General features: G+C 45.8%; 1 protein-coding gene across 6 annotated transcripts in view; it reads right to left on the reverse strand.

The window, feature by feature from the left end:
• Positions 1-614: 614 nt before the first annotated feature.
• Positions 615-18,432, reverse strand: part of SLC8A3 (solute carrier family 8 member A3) — a 193,980-nt gene continuing 176,162 nt past the window's right edge. For all 6 annotated transcript variants that reach the window (XM_074955563.1, XM_074955565.1, XM_074955564.1 and 3 more), the window contains 4 exons: positions 13,866-13,990; positions 13,165-13,264; positions 5,854-6,129; positions 615-4,160 (listed from right to left, as the gene is read on the reverse strand). In XM_074955563.1, coding sequence (XP_074811664.1) covers positions 3,784-4,160; positions 5,854-6,129; positions 13,165-13,264; positions 13,866-13,990 — 878 coding nt within the window. In that variant the 3' untranslated portion in view covers positions 615-3,783. The remainder of the gene's footprint in view (positions 4,161-5,853; positions 6,130-13,164; positions 13,265-13,865; positions 13,991-18,432) is intronic.

An 18,432-nucleotide genomic window follows, 5' to 3' on the forward strand; every position in this document is an offset into this window, starting at 1 on the left:
CCACCCTGCCAGATCGGGTGAACGCTGGGGTAAAGACGGTGCTATTGCAGTGACACACTAGCTCACCTATGGGTGGGAAAAAGTAAAGCCTAGTTACAAAATTGTTTTCAAAATAAGGCTAAATTGAATCTGACTAGGCCAACTTTCTTACATTCATTAAGGGGGCAATGGGACTGCTGATGTTTTTTTGAGACCCATCACAGCACTGGGACATTCTTGCGTAGCATCGAGGCCCCTTTTTGAGGCTTGAAATCTTGGTCGGCCCAATTGCATGATGTCATTTTAATCTCTAGCTGTTGCTTTGCAAAGCACTTTGATCTACTTGGCATGAAAAATATTATCACTGGTCTTAGTATTTATTCATCCGTCACACCAAGCAAGGCTGATTCTCCAATCAAAATCCAGTTTGGCAGCAGGCATAGTATCAGCAGCCCTATGAAGAAATTCAAACGCTTCTGGGGTCCTTACAGCAAGGAGGTAAGAGGGATTTACCAGTTTTCCTGCAGTACCTCCAAGGGGGGAAAAAAATCACACCTAATGATTAGTTCCAAATGTTCCTTGCCCCTTTAACTTTCAGATCTGCTCAGAATGTGTTCTCATCCAGCAATCAGGGAAGGAGAGAAGAAGGAACTTGTAGAAATGGGTAAGGAACTGTAGAGTGTGATTTAAAAAGCAACAAGGCAACAGAAAGAGGAAAGCGGCTTTTATTCCAGACTGAGATGTGAAGCTGACAGGAAAAACAAAGAGCAAGGAACAATGGCAATGAAACCAGCGAGCTTTAACTAAGAAGAAGTGAGGTCTCCTGTGTGCAAAAGATCCATGGTGCAGCTTTAGGTGGCTTATTCCTGCAAAATCTAATTGAGACAAACGGGGGGAAAAAGAAAAAAAAGGAAGGGGCGGGGGAGGGGAAGAAAAGTACAAATGCTTCCATGCAAATTTCCACAACAAAACCAAAACAGAACAAAAGGCAATGAAGATTTTGTTTTTCTTTTCTTGTATTTTTTTAATTATGTAAAAAATAAAATAAAATAAAATAAAAGAAACACTCCACAGATGTTATTGGCCTGGAGCAGTTTTTCTCAGTGTATGTAAGGGCAGCAAAGTAACTATAAGATTGGCACTAGCATAGTCCTCCCTCCTCCCGCGAACCCTCCCTCATCCCCCCGACAAAGTGATCTTAATAAAGAAGCAGATGAGAAGCAAGTGTTTGACAGAGCGCAAGCAACATAACAGCATTTCAAATACCCAAGCCAGGTTTCAACTAGGAATGGGAGAACCGGTCTGGATAAAATAAGAACCCATCTGAACCTCTGCCCCAAATTCAAACCACGTTTTTTTCAAACCTTTTTTTGTGTTTTCCATTTCTTGCACCTCTGCTTGCTGGGTCACAGCCAGGATGAGAGTTGCAATGTTGAAATAAGTTAACAAAAGCTGTTCTTGTATTTCTTGGCATTCTGGAAGCAAGATATACTGAAAATCTCAGTAGGCAACCCGTTCCCATACGTTTTCTTGCCTGATGTTGCAGACCCAAAAAGCTCTGCTAAAGTGAGGATAAGCATTCAGAAAACGTGGGTGCTTATTGGATTCACACCTTTTATTGTTCGCCCACTGCTAGTTTCAACGGACAAAGCGCCCATTGCTCATATCATATCTGAGAGAAGAATCTTTCCTTTCCCTCTCACACTTTGTATATATACTTGATACACATATGTATGAAAATAAATATTTCATTTGTCAATTAAGGATCATTTTCACACTCTTCCGTACATCTGAGATCATTTTGCATCTTCTTTTCCATAACAAAACAACACAATTCTCATTCCATCACTATTTTCCCTCTGTGTGCTTTTGCCCAGCCTTTAAGGCATTATCAGCGCATTGACTCACTCTGATGAAAACACAGGTAAAGAAGGACCTCTTTCCATTTCCTGGTTTACTCTCTAATGCTCCAGGTTTGTTTAATGAGTGTGAAATTTACGAAGAAGACATTTCCCTTTACAGTACCTAAGTTTTTGACAGAAGAAAACATCTTCATCTTAAAAACACTTTAAAAAGAATGAAGCTGCAATGCCCTCTTCCAGTTCTTGCACTTAAGAAATATGTATATAGATAATATGTTTATATAGATATAAGTGTAGCTTTTATTTTTTTACCAACCCAACATTTCAATTTGTAGCTGTTGATGTAATTCATGATATGAGATCTTGCTTGTATTCCCCCTTTTTATTTTTTCTTTAGAAAATGCACTTAAAATTAAAAGGGTGCTTTTCTAAAATGTACTTAAGATGACACAGATTGTCCTAAGATCTGTGGCAGTTTTTAAGACCGTACTGTACCTCTCAGCCTAGCAAAGACCACAAGTGGAGCACTGATCCTTGTAACAACAGGGTGTTAAAGGAGCAAATTGGCAGACATGATACAAATCAGAATGGGAAATGACCCGTGCACTGGAAAAATACTGTTATATGGTTTTGATTTGGTTTTGGTTTTGGTTTTTTCCCCGAAAAGGAGACCAGTGTCATCTTTGCTCAGCATATCCGATCCCAGTGAGTTACAGTAACCAGATGTGGGTCATCATCCATTAGGACATACTTGGCCTTAAAGACATAGGGAAATCAACTGGCCCTGAAGCCAAGAGAGGCGTTATGAAGAGTCATCATGATCCTTTTCCCTTTGGTAAGCATGTGTGTTTTTAAGGACAAAGTAAACCCTTTAAGATGATGCTTAGAAACCTTTGAGTGGCATGTTATGCCTCAAAGCTTCTCGTATGCACCAAAATGTGAGAACAGCAAATTATTTACATGAATTCACCTTCACTTTAAAGCAAAAAGGAACACCCTGCTGCCCTCCCACAAATCAAACACAATACCATTATGATCCTAAGGAACATGCCCTGGTTTTCCTAGCTCCCTTTTTTCCACATTGCAGGCTGTGTCTGTGTATCTGTTCATTTCTTTACCTTTTCTAAACGAACATATTTTCCTCTCCCTGCGGTACCACAGGTTTTAAATTTTTTTTACACAAAGAGAGATGCCATACTCAAAATATACAGGATACGTATTATGTTAGAGGTCTTTTTTTCTTTTAAATCCCAGGCAGGTGCGTGAGTGGCTCCAGGCTCCAGCCTTCATCATTGTATTTTCCTGTGTGTGTGTTTGTATTTGCATTTGAAATACATCAGTCTCATGATATACTTAAAGAAATGAAAGCACAAAACAGATAACAGTGAGTCATTTGACTGTGACATTGTTTTTGTGGCATCAAAAAAATGCATGGTTCAGCTCCAGCACTGATGGCAGCTTGAAGCTTTTGGTTTTGATTTTTAACATTTTTTTGTCTATTTAAAGGAAGAAAAAAACTTAAAGCAACATGTTTCCTCTCTTCCCCCGCAAAACCTTGATCCAACTTATTTCTGTAATTCTCAACCTGTTTAGAAATACACGATACCATTTCATTATGGAGGACAGAAAAAAGAAAACAATAAAATAAAGAAAATGTGATCTCTGAAGGTGGCTGAAGATTCTGAATGTCACTGAATGGGGTCAGTGACTCGGTTTATTTTGTTTGATTTATTTAAATACCTTAAATTTATTTTGTATTTTTTAACTTGTTTTTGTTTCATTATAATTTTGCCCTTCTTGCAGCCCAGTTGTCCTCCTGTCCGGGCAACTGTGGACTCTGACAACTGTCACTTCTGGTTTAACAACACTTGGAGGACTGGTGTCCAATGAGGTAACAGAGGAAGGGGATCCCTCCCCCCCGACTTCATCATCTCTCCACGGCTTAGAACCCTTTGATATAGCAATAGGCCTCCAGCGTGGCAAAAAGAATGTACAGGAGCCACAGGCTCAAAAAGAGCAAAGTCGTGGCAAGTCTGCACCCCTTGGGGCCTCCTAGTTCCCCTCCAAGGTGAGGCCGTCTCCGGTACAGCAGGACACTGATGCAGACAAAAGCAAAGATGGTGAAAAGCGTGACGGAAAAGGCCAGCGTGCCCGCTGACACATGGAACTCTTGTCCCTGGGAAGCCCAGTAGATGGCAGCCACGGACCATGCCAATCCGATGCCCAAGAAGACGTTGACGGCATTGCTGCCCGTGACGTTGCCGATGGCGGCATCAGCGTACACATCCTGGATGGCGGCTGCTTTGCTGGCAAAAGTGTCTAGAAGGGAGAGACGTGAATTAACAGGAATAATGAAATTGTGCTGCCCAAAGCTGGGGGCCCTGGCAGTTTTTACGGTGAGAGAGCAGGCAGGGATTGCTGAAGCTGAATTGAAATAAGGACACCCTTTTCTGAGGGGGACAGAGGCCAGATCTCTGTAGTTGCAGAGAAGCGGTTTGAGAATGGCCCTGGTAGCGAGTTCTATTCATGGTCTCATGCCATTTTATCACCTTCTCCTCAGACTGGTGCACTAAGTTGCCAGATATTTATAGGCCTGTCCTGGCCTTCAATTTGCTCTTTTCACCCAATGCTCTGTGCCCCACTCCTTTTTGCTGATAACACAGGCTGCGGCACTCAACCTTCCAGCCAGAAGGATGCTTATGGCTCCTCTTCCAGTCACTAGCAGGAGTAAGTGCTGGGGGCTGGCGCTGTAAATACTGCCCATGAACTAGGAATCAAGGCCACTTTCCAGCTGAGACTGAGACAGTATAATAAGCTGCTGCTAGATAGGAGACCTGTGTGTGTATCAGATTGACGGGGGCTAGTGGATAGCACTTTCATTAACATACACCCACAATGGGGATGGGGACATGAAGGGGTGGGCTTATTTCTGAGTGAAATTGGGGCTCTAGAACTATAGTAGATTATTTGACTAGATATAAATAGGTCTTATCTCTGTCCACAGTGGCCGTCTGCTACCATTTGTTTTGGCAGCTTTGCCTAGCAGAACTGAAGCTAATATAGAGGCTGACTACACTGCAATCAGAGGTGTGATTGCAGCTGCAGCAGGCAAAGCCAGGCTGGCGTTACTCTGCCTAGCGTGGCTAAAACTAGCCGTGAAGACGTGGCAGTGTGGGCTTCAGCACGGACTGTACAAGCCTTCCTGGTCCGTACTCGCACTGCTAGTCCATGCTGGGATCCATGTAGCCGTGGCTGCACTGCTATTTTTAGCCACAGCTGCTAGAATTAAGCTAATGTGGGTACGCCTACCCAAGGTGCAATCACACCTCCCATGGCAGTGTAGACATAGCCGTAGAGACACCACTGCCAGTGGCAATAGAGAAGGACAGTCCCCGTTGGTCGTCATCATCATTATTATTACTACCAATTATGTGTATTGCTATAGTTCCTAGGAGCCCCAGTCCTGGACCAGGAACCTGTTGTAGTAGGTTCTGTACAAACACATGATGTTGAGGTCCCTGTAGGCACAGCAAGGGTGCAGCTGTCCCACTGTGTCTGGTCAGTGGCTATGAGCAGAGGATGTTGGTTTGCCGTATAGTTACTGCCAAGTCCCTTAACATTCACCAGTACAAACCCCCTCAAAACACATGCTCCCCACAACCCCTCCAAAACCAGACAGAATCCAAAAACCTGCCAATAAACCACAGTTCTCAGAGATTCTCACTTGCTGCATCCTGAACCCCAGGAGGTCAACAGCTTTTGCCTGGGGGAAAGGGGTGTGAGTCTACTCTCATCCCCCCCCCCGAACCTCAGTTCCCAATCAGATTTCACATCCCATACAGCATCACAAGAACCAGTGGTTCCTGAAACACCAAAAAGTTACCCACGCAAAGGATTGTGGGATGGAGGGCTAAGCCCCTCTCGGATTTGCTGCTCCTGAACAATGGGATAGGACAGAGGTGCTAGCCATTATTTTCTCCTATTGCCACACTTTTGCCCTTGGCCTCCTCACCTGGTACTGAGGTGCCAAAGGCCACAAAGACAACAGCTGTCACCGAGTCCTTGAGGCCAATAGTGCAGCCAAAGTGGGAAGCGAGGTCCCCAATGACAGCAGTGAGCATGCCAATTATCATGATGGACACCACAAAACAGGCCCAGCCATTGCAGTACTCTGTGGGTGGCACGCAAGCAAAGAGCACCTTCCAGAAGACGGTGAGGAAGTGCATGACGTAGTCAAAGCAGGATGGCAAGCGCTCCTCACCAGACTCATCCTCATCTTCATCACCAGCTGCAAGCAATCAAGACAAGAAAGCAGATCACCAGTGGGCTCTGTGAAATCCCAGGTTTCCAAACACTGCTGCATTTTATAAACTGAAGTCACATGGATTATGTTCTATTGATCATTATTGCAACCGCAAAATTTCACTGAAATCACACAGACAAGAACTTAATTTACTGTTGACACTGGGCTCTCTGTGACAGCCTTAAAAACTCAGCAGCAAAGCACCTGTCTTCTGCTGCCCAGGAGGTGATGGGCAACCAATGATTTGCCTGCTAATGTTCCTGATCTTGAATATATGCTGCATTAGAGAGTGTACACCTTAACCAGCTTTCCCCTCTCCCAGCTGTTCTCCACCAGGCCTGCAGTGTTACCCCCGTCAGTTAACATTCTGAGGCTATCAATGGAATGATAGGAGCTACACATTCAGCAGCACGGCAGGAGTATCTGAGGGGGCTGTTCCTGAGACATCGGCATGTTAGGAGATGCCAATCCAGATGTGGCTTTAGAAAATTTAGCTGCAGTTAAATTCTGTGGTATACAGAGAGAGAGCCAGCAGTCAAGTACACACAAGTTTGCCTTAGTGCTTGTTTATTTGGAGCAAATAAACTCCTCCGCCAGCTTCACCTATTCTCTGCTTTCCTGGGTTTATTGAGTGAGGTGGGGAAGAGGCTGAGGATAATATCGGGATTGCCTTGAAATGGCATCAGGGTATTTGAAAGTGGATCAGCAATCACAGAATCATCTCTTAATGTCGTTCTCGTACCAGTACACAGAGGATTTGATCATATTTATCACTATAGCAATGCAGACAGCATCATGAAAATAGTGCAGGCCAGTCAGGCATTCCTATTTATACTTTCTCAGATGACAAGCATAAGTGAGCACTTGAAATTGAAAGGCAACACATTTTACAGGGATAAAAGTAAATACTTTCTTATGCAACATGTAATTAGCCTGTGGAACTCACTGTCGATTGGCATTATAGAGGCTCAAAGCTAAATAATACTAAGAAAAAAAGCAGAAACTGATAAACTAAGGATATCTGCAAGAAGGTTGGGTAAAATTACAAGGGCTCTCAATCCCCATCTTTCTGGGAACGGGCTGATCACCAGCAGAGGTCAGGAATGAAATTTTCCATCCATTCTACAGTATAACATACCTATGTACCTTATATAGGGGGGTTTATATGTTCTTCTGAAAAATCTGCCACAGGCCAGTTCCTGACACAAGATGCCAAACTAGGTGGACAATTGGGCTGTTCCAGCATGATGCTTCCTATGTTCAGTCTCTTCCTATTGTTATGGTATCTTCATTGCTACTCATAATAAAGCTAGTTATACAAATCTAATAACTGTGACTGGGCCAATTGCTGAGGACTGCATATCCCCTGAAGCAAGGGAGCACTAAGCTCCAGTGACCAAACGTAAGTAGATTAAGCACTACTCAACTGTAACTACAAAAGTTGACACCATTTCTCCATACAATACTACTGGCACTCAAGACAAAACTTCCAAAAGCTGTCCAAACAGTAATATGTGTCTGGTATAGGCATTCTCAGAATTGCCCCAAGGACAGAACTTGAACCTTAGTTGGTTCTTGGGTTTAAGGACTGCTGTCTGTTTCTTAAGGAACCATGTGACTGTGATAGGAACTAAGCTCTTCTACATAGAGGAAGCATGCTAGGCCCATAAGCCAGAGGTCAATGGATCAAAACCATTCCTTGTTAGTCCTGGGCTGCTTCTTTTGATTTCATTACAGTGTATAACCACCTTAATGGGGAGAAAATACCAGGTACTAAAGGGCTCTTTAGTTTAGCAGAGAAAGGCATGACAGGAACCAATGGCTGGACGCTGAAGCCAGACAATTTCAAACTGGAAATAAGACAGTTAAGAGACACAGCATAACTTCTAAAAGTAACTACCATAAGACATGAGGCAATATTGGACAAGATCCAAACTAACTACAAAACCTTTCAGACTAAATGCACAAGATGTGGAAAAATCCATAGCCCAAAAGATGTGTGTCCCTCCAAAGATGCAAGGTATAATCAATGTACAAAATATGGACATCTTGCAGCTGTTTGCCATAGTAAGACAGTCAGAGAACTGACTGCTACAGATAGTCAAGAGCCATTGTTTCTGGGATCTACCAATGTGATGACACAGAGGCCATCTGGAGAGCAAGACTGAATGTTAATGGAAAGACTACTGACCTGAAAACTGACTCAGGAGCAAATATGACGATCATATCAGAAGGTACATATATTTACCTTCAAAACTCCCAGATCTGAAATCACCTGATACAGTCCTGACGGTATTCTAACAGCATGGGCCAGTTCACCACAGAAACAACTTACAAAGACAAAAGATTTGCATTCAGAGTATATGTTATCAAAAGATAAAAGACCAGCAGTCTTCCCAGCGGCAGCCATGATGTGCTTAGAGAGAAAGGTGGAAGAATTCGACAAAGTATTTGGTGAGATTGGACTTTTGAAAGGAGATGCAGTACAAATAACCCCATGAGACAATGCTGCATCATATACTGTACATATACCTTGCAGGATTCACAACCCAATTGCTAAATATGTTCTTGGGAAAAAATCTGGTAGTAGCAGACTGTGATGGGGCAGCTGCCCCTCACTGCGAGAAAAGGGGTTAAAAGGGGAGGTTGCACCAGAGGCAGCCAATCAGAGAAATGCTGAAGGGAGCAGCCAATCAAGGCCAAGCAGGCCCATATAAAAAGGGAGCTGCAGGGCAGAGGAAGGCAGTTCTCTGCTGGGAGCCCCTGGAGGAAGGATTGTGTCTCTGGAGGGTTGAGAGAACTGCCAGTACCCTGGACAGAGCAGTGCTGCAAGCAGGGACTGGGGGAGTGAGAGACAGTTCCTGGCTGGGGTTTGCAGGCTGAGGCCCTGAGGCAAGGGCTAAGAGGATGCTGGGGCCATGAGGAAGTGGCCAGATAATTTGCTGCTGTTGCCACCAAGGGAAGTGGCTGAACAGCGGACTGCAGGTCTTCTGGAATGGGGGAGCACAGGATGTAGCATGGCCAGAGGACTGTGTCACTGAAGCGGACGCCATGGTCCTTGGAAAGATGTGGGTCCTAAAGCAGGAGTGAGGGAGTTGAGACACCACCCAAAGAGGGCACACTACCATGCAGAGCTAATTCCCATGACAACCCCAGCAGGAGGCACCAGAGTGGTGAGTGAACCCTGTTACATGGACACTCTGTCATGGAGCCCAGCATCATACTCAATTATCTATGAGCTTGAAGATGATGTAAAGGCTTACATGGATGCTATGGACACATACTGACCAGAGTCAGAAAACAGACTATACCTGCTACAAAAAGCAACCTCAACAGACACACAACTTCAAGAAGTTCTAAGTTACATGAGGCCTAACTGGCCAAAGTATCTAAAGGACACTAAGGAAGTGACAAGAGACTACTTTCTGGTGCATGGACAATTAAGTGAGTCAAATGTACTCATAATTAAAGGTGATTACATCATAATTCCAAATGCAATGAGAAAAGAAATCTTAAACCTCATCCATAAAGGACATCAAGGGCTAACTAAATGCTGTGAACAGGCCAACCAGTCTGAGTAGTGGCCAGGCATCAGCAAGGGCATAAAGAATAAAGTATCTGCAAATGAACATTGCAGGTCTCACACACCAACACCACACACACACACACACAAAAAACCCTTTAATAACAACACCTCTACAAGACAGACGTTGGAAGAGACTAGCTGCAGATTTATCTGAATTCAGAAGATATCATTATCTTGTCATAATGGACTGTTTTCCAAGGTATATAGAAATAATGTACTTGAAAGACATAACATGTCACAGTATTATTGAGAAACAAATGCTTATTTTGGTATTTCAGAACAAACCAGTGGTGGACAACAGGCTATAATTCACTGTAGCAGAATTTATGTTTTTCCAAACAAAATATGATTTTTCATATTACTAGCAACCTACATTACCCACAAGCAAATGAAGAAGCCGAGAGAGCTGTACAGACAACCAAGAAAATCCTACAGCAGGAAGATCCATTCCTTTCTCTTGTGAGATACACATCGACATCTGTAGAAGCTAGTGGATATAGTCCAGCACAACTCCTGATGGGAAGACAACTCAGAACTGCTGTTCCAACTTCAGAAAAGAATCTATCTCCAAAAAGTGGCCAGACACAAAGAGAGCAGACAATTGGATAAAAAGGCTAAAAGACCTTATGAACACTTTTTTATAACAGATGACACTCAGAGAGCTAACAAGTCTAGAACCTGGTGACTGTGTTTGTGTCAAACTGGATGGAGAAGAAGGATGAAGAACTGCAACTGTCCTAAAGAAAAAGAATTAATCACCCAGATCATATGTGATTGAGACTGACAGTAGAGAGTTCAACAGAAACTGTCGACATCTACAGTTTTTGCCTCAGAAGGACCAATCAAAAGAACAAACCCTACAGATGGTGGATGCAGAACAACAAGAAGATAATGCAAAGATTCCAAACTGACCAGAGACAGTAGTTGCAACTAATAGGCAGCTAGAAGACCAAGTTGTTATGCATTTGGGTTGTGTAATTAAAAAACCAGTATGATTCAGAAACACTTAACAGACTGATACATACTAAAAGATAGTGTACATTTTATAAATGGTATGAATGAAAAACATAAAGGGAGAGATGTGATGCAATGCTAAAACTATATTATAACATTCAGCCACTAGATGGCACCATGTGTAACATATCTTGCCTGAGCTGGTAACAGTGATACCTGGCAGCGCATTAAAGTATTGTAAAGGTTACACATTTCTTGTCTCTCTCCAGGATGGAAGCTCTGTAGACTGTCTGGTATAGAAGTCTGGTCTGCTAGTAGCAGCCCTGCACCTACTGTGTACGAGCAGTACATGACAGAGATGGCACTCTGTGCACCAGTTACAGGGAGCTGCACTAGCGTCTCTGCTGATGCCTGACTGCTTTGTTAACCCTTATGCCGCACATGAGGATGTGTGTCTAGAAATGTCCAAAGGGATAAATGTGTTAGGGTGAATGCTCTCTGTGACAATTCCTTCGTAGAGTCAAAAGCTGGCTTTGCTCATTGAAGTGCGGATGAAATAAAACGCCTATTGTATAAGGATTTCCCATCCTACTCTTCTCCAGTCCCTTCCCCTTCCCAGAATAAAATCAATTACCAAAGCACTAATAACACTGGATTAAACTCGCATGAATTTGTTTCCATCTGGGTGCAGCACCATTCTGCCATGGTGTGAGCACTGATTCTAGTAGCCGGTGCCCCAGAGGTTGAGTGCCCTAATGCATGCTTGGCAGGAAATACTGAGCAAGGGCTTTAATTAATCAAGCTTCTGAATTCTTAAGGGCAGATAGTCTGAGGCACAGGGTGGAGCAGCATTCCCCTCATTCTATCAGGGATGGAGAAAGAGAGAGAGAGAAAGAAAATAAAGATAGGAGGAGGGAAGGAGAGAAAAGGGGGGGAGAGGAGGGATATAGAGAGAGAGAGGTAGAGAGAGAGTCTGCATAGAAAGAAGTGACAAGAAGAAACCCAGATATCTCTTGCCCCTTCTTCCGGTCCCGCCTTTATTTCTCATCAGTCTCAGCTGCATGAATCACAAGCTGCCTTTGGGGCTCACTCACTTGCAAGCAGCTCCAGCTAAGCCCGTGCAGCAACCCATCCCCACAGCTGGCTGGGAATTAACCCCTTTCTGAAAGGGCTCCAAGGCACCAAATGGCCAAGGTGCACTCTGAAGTGCTGACCTTGCACCACACACTATCCTGGCACTCTCCTGGTGCCAGCTTGAAAGGGACATGGCCATCAGCTGTTGGCTCATTATGGTTTTTAGTTTGCGTTTCAGTGTATTAGTCTCTATTGTTTGCAAAGCATTCCTGGAATCTGCAAAATAGGGGCCTAATCCTGCAAACTACTGAGCACCCTGAATTGCAATGAGAGTGCTGAGGACCTCCCCGAACTGGGCACTAAGGTCTGAATCCACAGGTGTTGCAATGCTGAGCGTCACAGTTCACCACTTTCTTTTTTTGGGGGGTGGGGGGAATCTAGAAAATCACTGTGAATCACCGTACCTCTGTGGGGTGAGTGCAAGGCAGGCTTGCTCTCCGACCCCACTGGGGTTTCCCTCCACGCCAGGCCTGCAACCCACTGTTTGGGAAACACTGTCCTAAGCCCCGTCCCTTCACAGAGTTTGGTTCCTAAATCTAGGCTACAGGGAGGCACCTAGCTCTGTTTGAGATCCACACCTGGGAGAATGAGCCAGGTGCTTGCCTCACTTCACACAAAACAGCCAGAGGAAGAAGAGGTGGTGGTGCCCATCTTAGGAACTTTAGCCCAGTGGTTAGAACACTTATCTTGGATGTGGGAAAACTGGTTCAATTCCCTCCTTTGACAGACGGGGAGAAAGGATTTAAACAGAGGTCTCCCACCTCTCAGGAAGGTGCTCTAATCTGAGAGATGGGATATTCTTGGGGTGGGGGAAGGGTCTCTCCCAATCTCTCTTGTTGAAGCTGTTTCACTGAATCTAAACAAACAGGCATTGGAGCAGGGCTGGATCCTGGATCTCCCATCGCCTAGGTGGGTGCTGTCACCACCAGGCTGCAGAGTCATTCTCTGATCCAGTGACTGTGTTTTGAAAAGCAGTAGGTCAAAGCACACTATGGAACTTGTAGTGTGCAGTAGCAAGGTCCACACAGTGACTGAGTGCGCTATACATTCCTGCCTTGGCTGTGGTTTGCCGTGCACTATATCTTTATGTAGACCAGCCCTTAGGTGCTGGAGGGCTACGTTTTTAGAGTTGAAACTCCTGGTTTCTATCCCATGCACGTGGTTTAGCTGATACCCATGATCCATGCACGTTTGCAGTACACGGAGTTGTTGGAGCTGAACACCACTGAGGAAGCAGAGGCAGTTTCAGGCTGGCTTACACAGGCGCTCAGAGAGCCGAGTCTTGCTAGTACATTCCCTTAGGGTTGGTGACCTTGTTGTAGCTGGGCACCCTCAGGTCCCCTCACCTGCACTAACAGTAATGGCTTCCATGAACTGGTCCCTCCAGGAATGTGTCCCTACAACCAAAGCCAGGTTTGTCTTCTTAATCAGCTTGTCCACAGTACTCTGTCAATGGGACAAAAATGCACAGCAGTTAAACCAGCTTTGACACCACGTGCTGTTCTGAGAGAACACTGTGCTGAGAGGAGCACTCGGCCTTCCATAGGGGCTGGAACAGGCACTCCCCCCGTCAGGGAGATGAAGCCCCTAAAGATGGGGCTGGTGGCTACAGTCATGCAGCTGCCCTTCTCTTTGTGCAGTGAAGCTTCTCCCTGCCCCTCATCCATCCTTCCTCTCCCCAGGCATTTCCACCCCATCCGCTCTCTCTAGAGGGGTTGCTTTGTCCCCCATCATCTCAGGATACTTGCTCCTCCTCTCTCTACAGGGGTAACTCACAGGCTCTCTTCACAAGGTGCTCATATACACCTTCCCTTCATCTCTCCTGAGGCTGTTCCCTCGTGCCTCTCTCCTCCGGGTTCTCCCTTAATCTCTCTCTGCTAGGCCCCTTTCTTCAGGTGCGCTCTCTCTCTCCCCTTGGCCACTCCCTCTCTCTCTCATGGCTGTCCTCTCTGTTCAAGCCACTACCTATATCCCTTCCCTCCAGCTGCTTCCTCTCCAGTGACACTGTATTATCTCCTCATGAAGAGCCCTGGTACCCAGCACTGACCTTGAATTCATAGGACTCCTCAATGATGACCTCTAGTTTGGGATGCTCGCCCAACACGGGCTTCCCCATCTCTGCAATCCTCTTGGCTTCCTCCTCTTCGATGGTCAGCTTCCTCTCTGCCACTTCTGTGAAAACAGCATCAACAATCAGCTGAACACAGCATCCCTTGGACTCTCAGCACAAGGCAGAGGCGCTTGGTAGATGCTGTGAAATGCCTTGGGCACACATACACACCTCTCACATTTTGCTGAGTTCACAATGAGCCTCATGAGAGTTTATGGTCGGACATTAGGTGAGTGGGCTTTTTAAAGAGCTTCTTATTGTACCTTCAATGAATTACACTTCTCCTGAAAAAGAGGAACCTATCACATCAGCTTGAGCCAGGCACATACTGGGGAAAGCATCCCCTGTAATGCTAATGCACCTCAGTCCTTACCTACCCACTCACCCTGACTATTCCAGTCCTTCTTTCCCCTCTACTGCCCACATGCCTCACTCCGGATCTGCAGCACCCTCAGTTATTCCTACCCTGGGCTTCTTTACTGTAAACCTAGACTGAGCACATCAAGCTGACTGCCCTTGCGGCGTATGCTGGATTTCAACCCAGGCCTCCAGAAGTGAAAGACTAGTGCATTAAGGGCTTGATCCTGCTCCATTAAAGCTAATGTGAGTTTTCCCATAGTCTTTAATGGGAACAGGATCAAGCCCTAAGACACTAGTGATGAAAAGTGCTTGGTTAGGTATCCCTATTATTACAGCACTGAGCACCCCTAAACCTGATTTTAGTAAAACTGTGAACATGTGGACATATTCTGCCCTCTTTATCCACATGGTACCACTAGTGATGGCAATGGGAGTTCTGTAGGAGGAATGAGTGAAGAATATGCTGCTGGCCACAAGGTCTCAGTCAATCTGGAGAGGGAAGAAGCAGTTAACAGGCCCATGACTGCCCCCACTTTCACCTCTAGCTTGCCAGAACAATTCATTGCCATTTACAGAATGTTGAGGTGTGATGTGTCCAGGTTATTTCACGGCAGCCGGAGATAGCAATGGGGCCCGAGAGGGACATCATCTAGAGTTGGAACGTAGTGAGAACTGGCAGCACGACCCCAGAAACGTCTTGACTGGGAAAGGGTGTGCGCCTGCAGGGCTGCCCTCATTTTCACTGGCAGCCTGCAAATACATTGTTTCTATTAAGATTTTTAATAGAAACATCCAAGTTTTTGAGGAGCAAAAACCAAGATTTCACTGAAAACACAAAAGATCTCAGGGAGAAAAGGTCAGTATATACCAGGGGACATAAATTTCAGTATATACCACGGGACATAAATAATTGTTTAAAAAAAATTTAAAAATTGTCCTTTACCCTGTCTTGAACCCCTTTATTAGTCTGACAGACATCCCCCTATTCCTCCCCCTGCTTCAGCAACCACAGCTTTAGTGGGATTGAAGCACCAATTCTTGTTACGCTTTAGCACAAGAGCCCTTTTAAGAAAATGTTAATTTGCAGACAAGTTTTCTAGTTTGAATTGAACAAGAGACAGAATCTTTTTATTCCCCTTTGATTAGAAAATTGCTTTGAGCAGTCTGTTCCATTCAGGGCTTGCTTTAACTCTCACCCAGATATATATTCAGAGGGGCAGGCACACACACTCTTAATTCTTTCATTCTGCACTGTAATTATGTTTACGTCACATTGTGCATTTCCTGGGGGATTCCTATCACTGGAAACTGTACAGGAAAAAATAGGTCAGGGACCAAGAGGGCTTTCTTTTCATATGAAACTGGATGATTAATCCTTGATGGAGTAAAAAGTGTTCCCAAACTTCTGAAGGTGGGAAACAAGATGCCCCATGTGGTGCTGCCTGTGAGGAGCAATCCACTGAGACAGCCCCTTGTGGTGCTGTCTCTGGTCCTGGATGACTCCCTGAAGGCTCCCCATGTGGTGTTGTCCATGGTAACGACGCAGAATCAACTAATCCATTGATGTGGATGCTGTCTATGGTACTAATTATGGTTCCCTCCTCCCCCGCCCCGCAGCTTGCTCGGCTAACAAAATGAAAGTGGAGACTGGCACTAGGATGAAGGTGGGGATGATTATTCATGAATTTATCTTCAAATGCTGAATTGTGATTGGACCTGGCCATGTTTGTTTGCTTTCCCACTGACTTCCATGTGATAGGTTTTTGTTCACATGGCTGCTTGGGGTGGAGCTTCCTTTCATGTGACTTTTGGGCTTCATGTGCAAACGCACATATTAAGGATGGAAGAGTTCTCATGGCCAATCTCAATATACTGGCATCACATGTTTGGGAGCAAGGGTGAAAAGAGGCCTGGACAGAGTAGGAGAGCCTCATGAAACAACGGTTACTCACCTTCTCGTAACTGTTGTTCTTTGAGATGTGTTGTTTGTGTCCATTCCAATCAGGGGTGTGTGCACGCATGTGCACGGAAGCCGGAAGATTTTTCCCATAGCAGCATCCATTGGGTTGGTCTGGGTGCCCCCTGGAGTCGTACTTTATGGCACTCAATATAGAGCCCTGCTGAACCGCCACCCCCTCAGTTCCTTCTTACCGGCTACTCTGACAGAGGGGTAGGAGGGTGGGTATTGGAATGGACATGAACAACACATATCAAAGAACAACAGTTAAGAGAAGGTGAGTAAACCCTTTTTTCTTCTTAGACTGCTTGTTCATGTCCATTCCAATCAGGTGACTCCCAAGCTCAAGCTCAGGAGGTGGGGTCAGAATTGTCCACTGATTGGAGCACTGCCCTTCCAAAGGCTGCATCCATTCCTGGCCTGCTGGGTGATTGCATATTGCGTGATGAAAGTGTGTATGGAGGACCACGTCGCTGCTCTGGAGATTTCCTGGGTGGGAACCTGTGCCAGGAACGCCATTGAAGAGGCCAAGGCCCTGGTGGAGTGCGCACTGATTGGAGGAGCAGGCACCCCTGCCTGGTTGTAGCACTCACAGATGCAGGACATGATCCATGACGAAATCTGTTGAGAAGAAACGGGAAGACCCTTCATTCTGTCCGCCACTGCCACGAATAACTGAACAGACTTTCAGAATGGTTTCATTCTCTCGATGTAGAAGGCTAGCACTCTGCGGACACCCAATGGGTGAAGCCTTTGCTCCATGCTGCTCAAATGCCGCTTAGGATAGAACACTGGGAGGTAGATGTCCTGGTTGGTGAGAAACTGGGAAACAACCTTCAGAAGGAAAGCCAGGTGAGGCCTGAGCTGGACCTTGTCCTTATGGAACACATTGTAAGGGGGCTCTGATGTCAGGGCCTTGAGCTCAGACACCCTTCTGGCTGAGGTTATCGCTACCAGAAATGCTACCTTGTAGGAGAGAGAGAGCAGGGAGCATGTCGCCAAAGGTTCAAAGGGCGGTCCCATGAGTCTGGAATGGACCAGATTGAGGTCCCAAGCTGGGACAGGCTGACCTTTAAGGAAACAGCTGACCATAGGGTTAGCAAAGACCGAGTGGCTCTCTGCACCTGGATGAAAGGCAGAGATGGCGGCCAAGTGAACCCTTACTGATGACATGGACAGCCCCTGCTGCTTGAGATGGAGAAGATAGTCTAAGATAAGTGGCACAGAGACAAGCGTCAGGGATGAATGATGCTGCACGGACCAGATTGAAAATCTCTTCCACTTAGCAAGGTAGGTAGCCCTGGTGGAGGGTTTTCTACTGCCTAGGTGGACTTATCTATCTGAGACAGAGCAAGAGAGCTCCATTGGGTTCAACCATGGAGCTTCCACGCTTGAGGTGCAGCGACTCGAGGTTCGAATGCTGGAGCTATCAATATCACCGAAGCTTGTTCCCTCCATATCTTGACAAGCACCTTGTGAACGAGAGGGATGGGCGGAAAAGCGTGTAGGGAACGGCCTCCCCACAGGAGGAGGAACACATCCATGATGGAGCCCAGGCTGTGATTCAGGAAGAAGCAAAACTGCTGGCACTTCCTGTTGCATCGCATGGTGAACAGGTCTAGCTGGGGAAAGCTCCACTGATGGAAGACTGAGATCGCAATGTCTGGGCAAAGGGACCACTCGTGGCTGTGAAAAGACCAGCTGAGATAGTCCGCTCGTTCTGGACTCCAAGGAGGTACAATGCTTGCAAATGTATCAAATGTTCTACACAGAAGTCCCACAGCATGAGGGCTTCCTGGCACAGGGGAGAGGAGCGTGCACCCCCGGTTTGTTGATATAGAACATTGCCATGGTGTTGTCATTACCGATACACATTTCCCTGATAAGTGGGTATGGAAAGTCCGGCATGCCAGGCGCACTGCTCTGACATTGATGTGGAGAGCGAGCTCTGTATGAAACCAGAGGCCTTGAGTCCTGAGGTCCCCCAGAAGTGCTCCCCAACCCAGTGATGACACGTCCGTCACTAGGAGGAGAGACGGCTGAGGGCTGGAGAAGGTGATCCCTGCACATACTACCTGTGGGTCGAGCCACCACAGGAGGGAGTTGAGAACCTGGCGGGGCAGGGTCATGACCCTGTCCATGACCCTGATACATCGGGCTGGCCGATACACCAACGCTAGTCAAGAC

Source organism: Natator depressus, chromosome 6 (genome assembly GCF_965152275.1).
Source record: "Natator depressus isolate rNatDep1 chromosome 6, rNatDep2.hap1, whole genome shotgun sequence".
Lineage (NCBI taxonomy): Eukaryota > Metazoa > Chordata > Testudines > Cheloniidae > Natator > Natator depressus.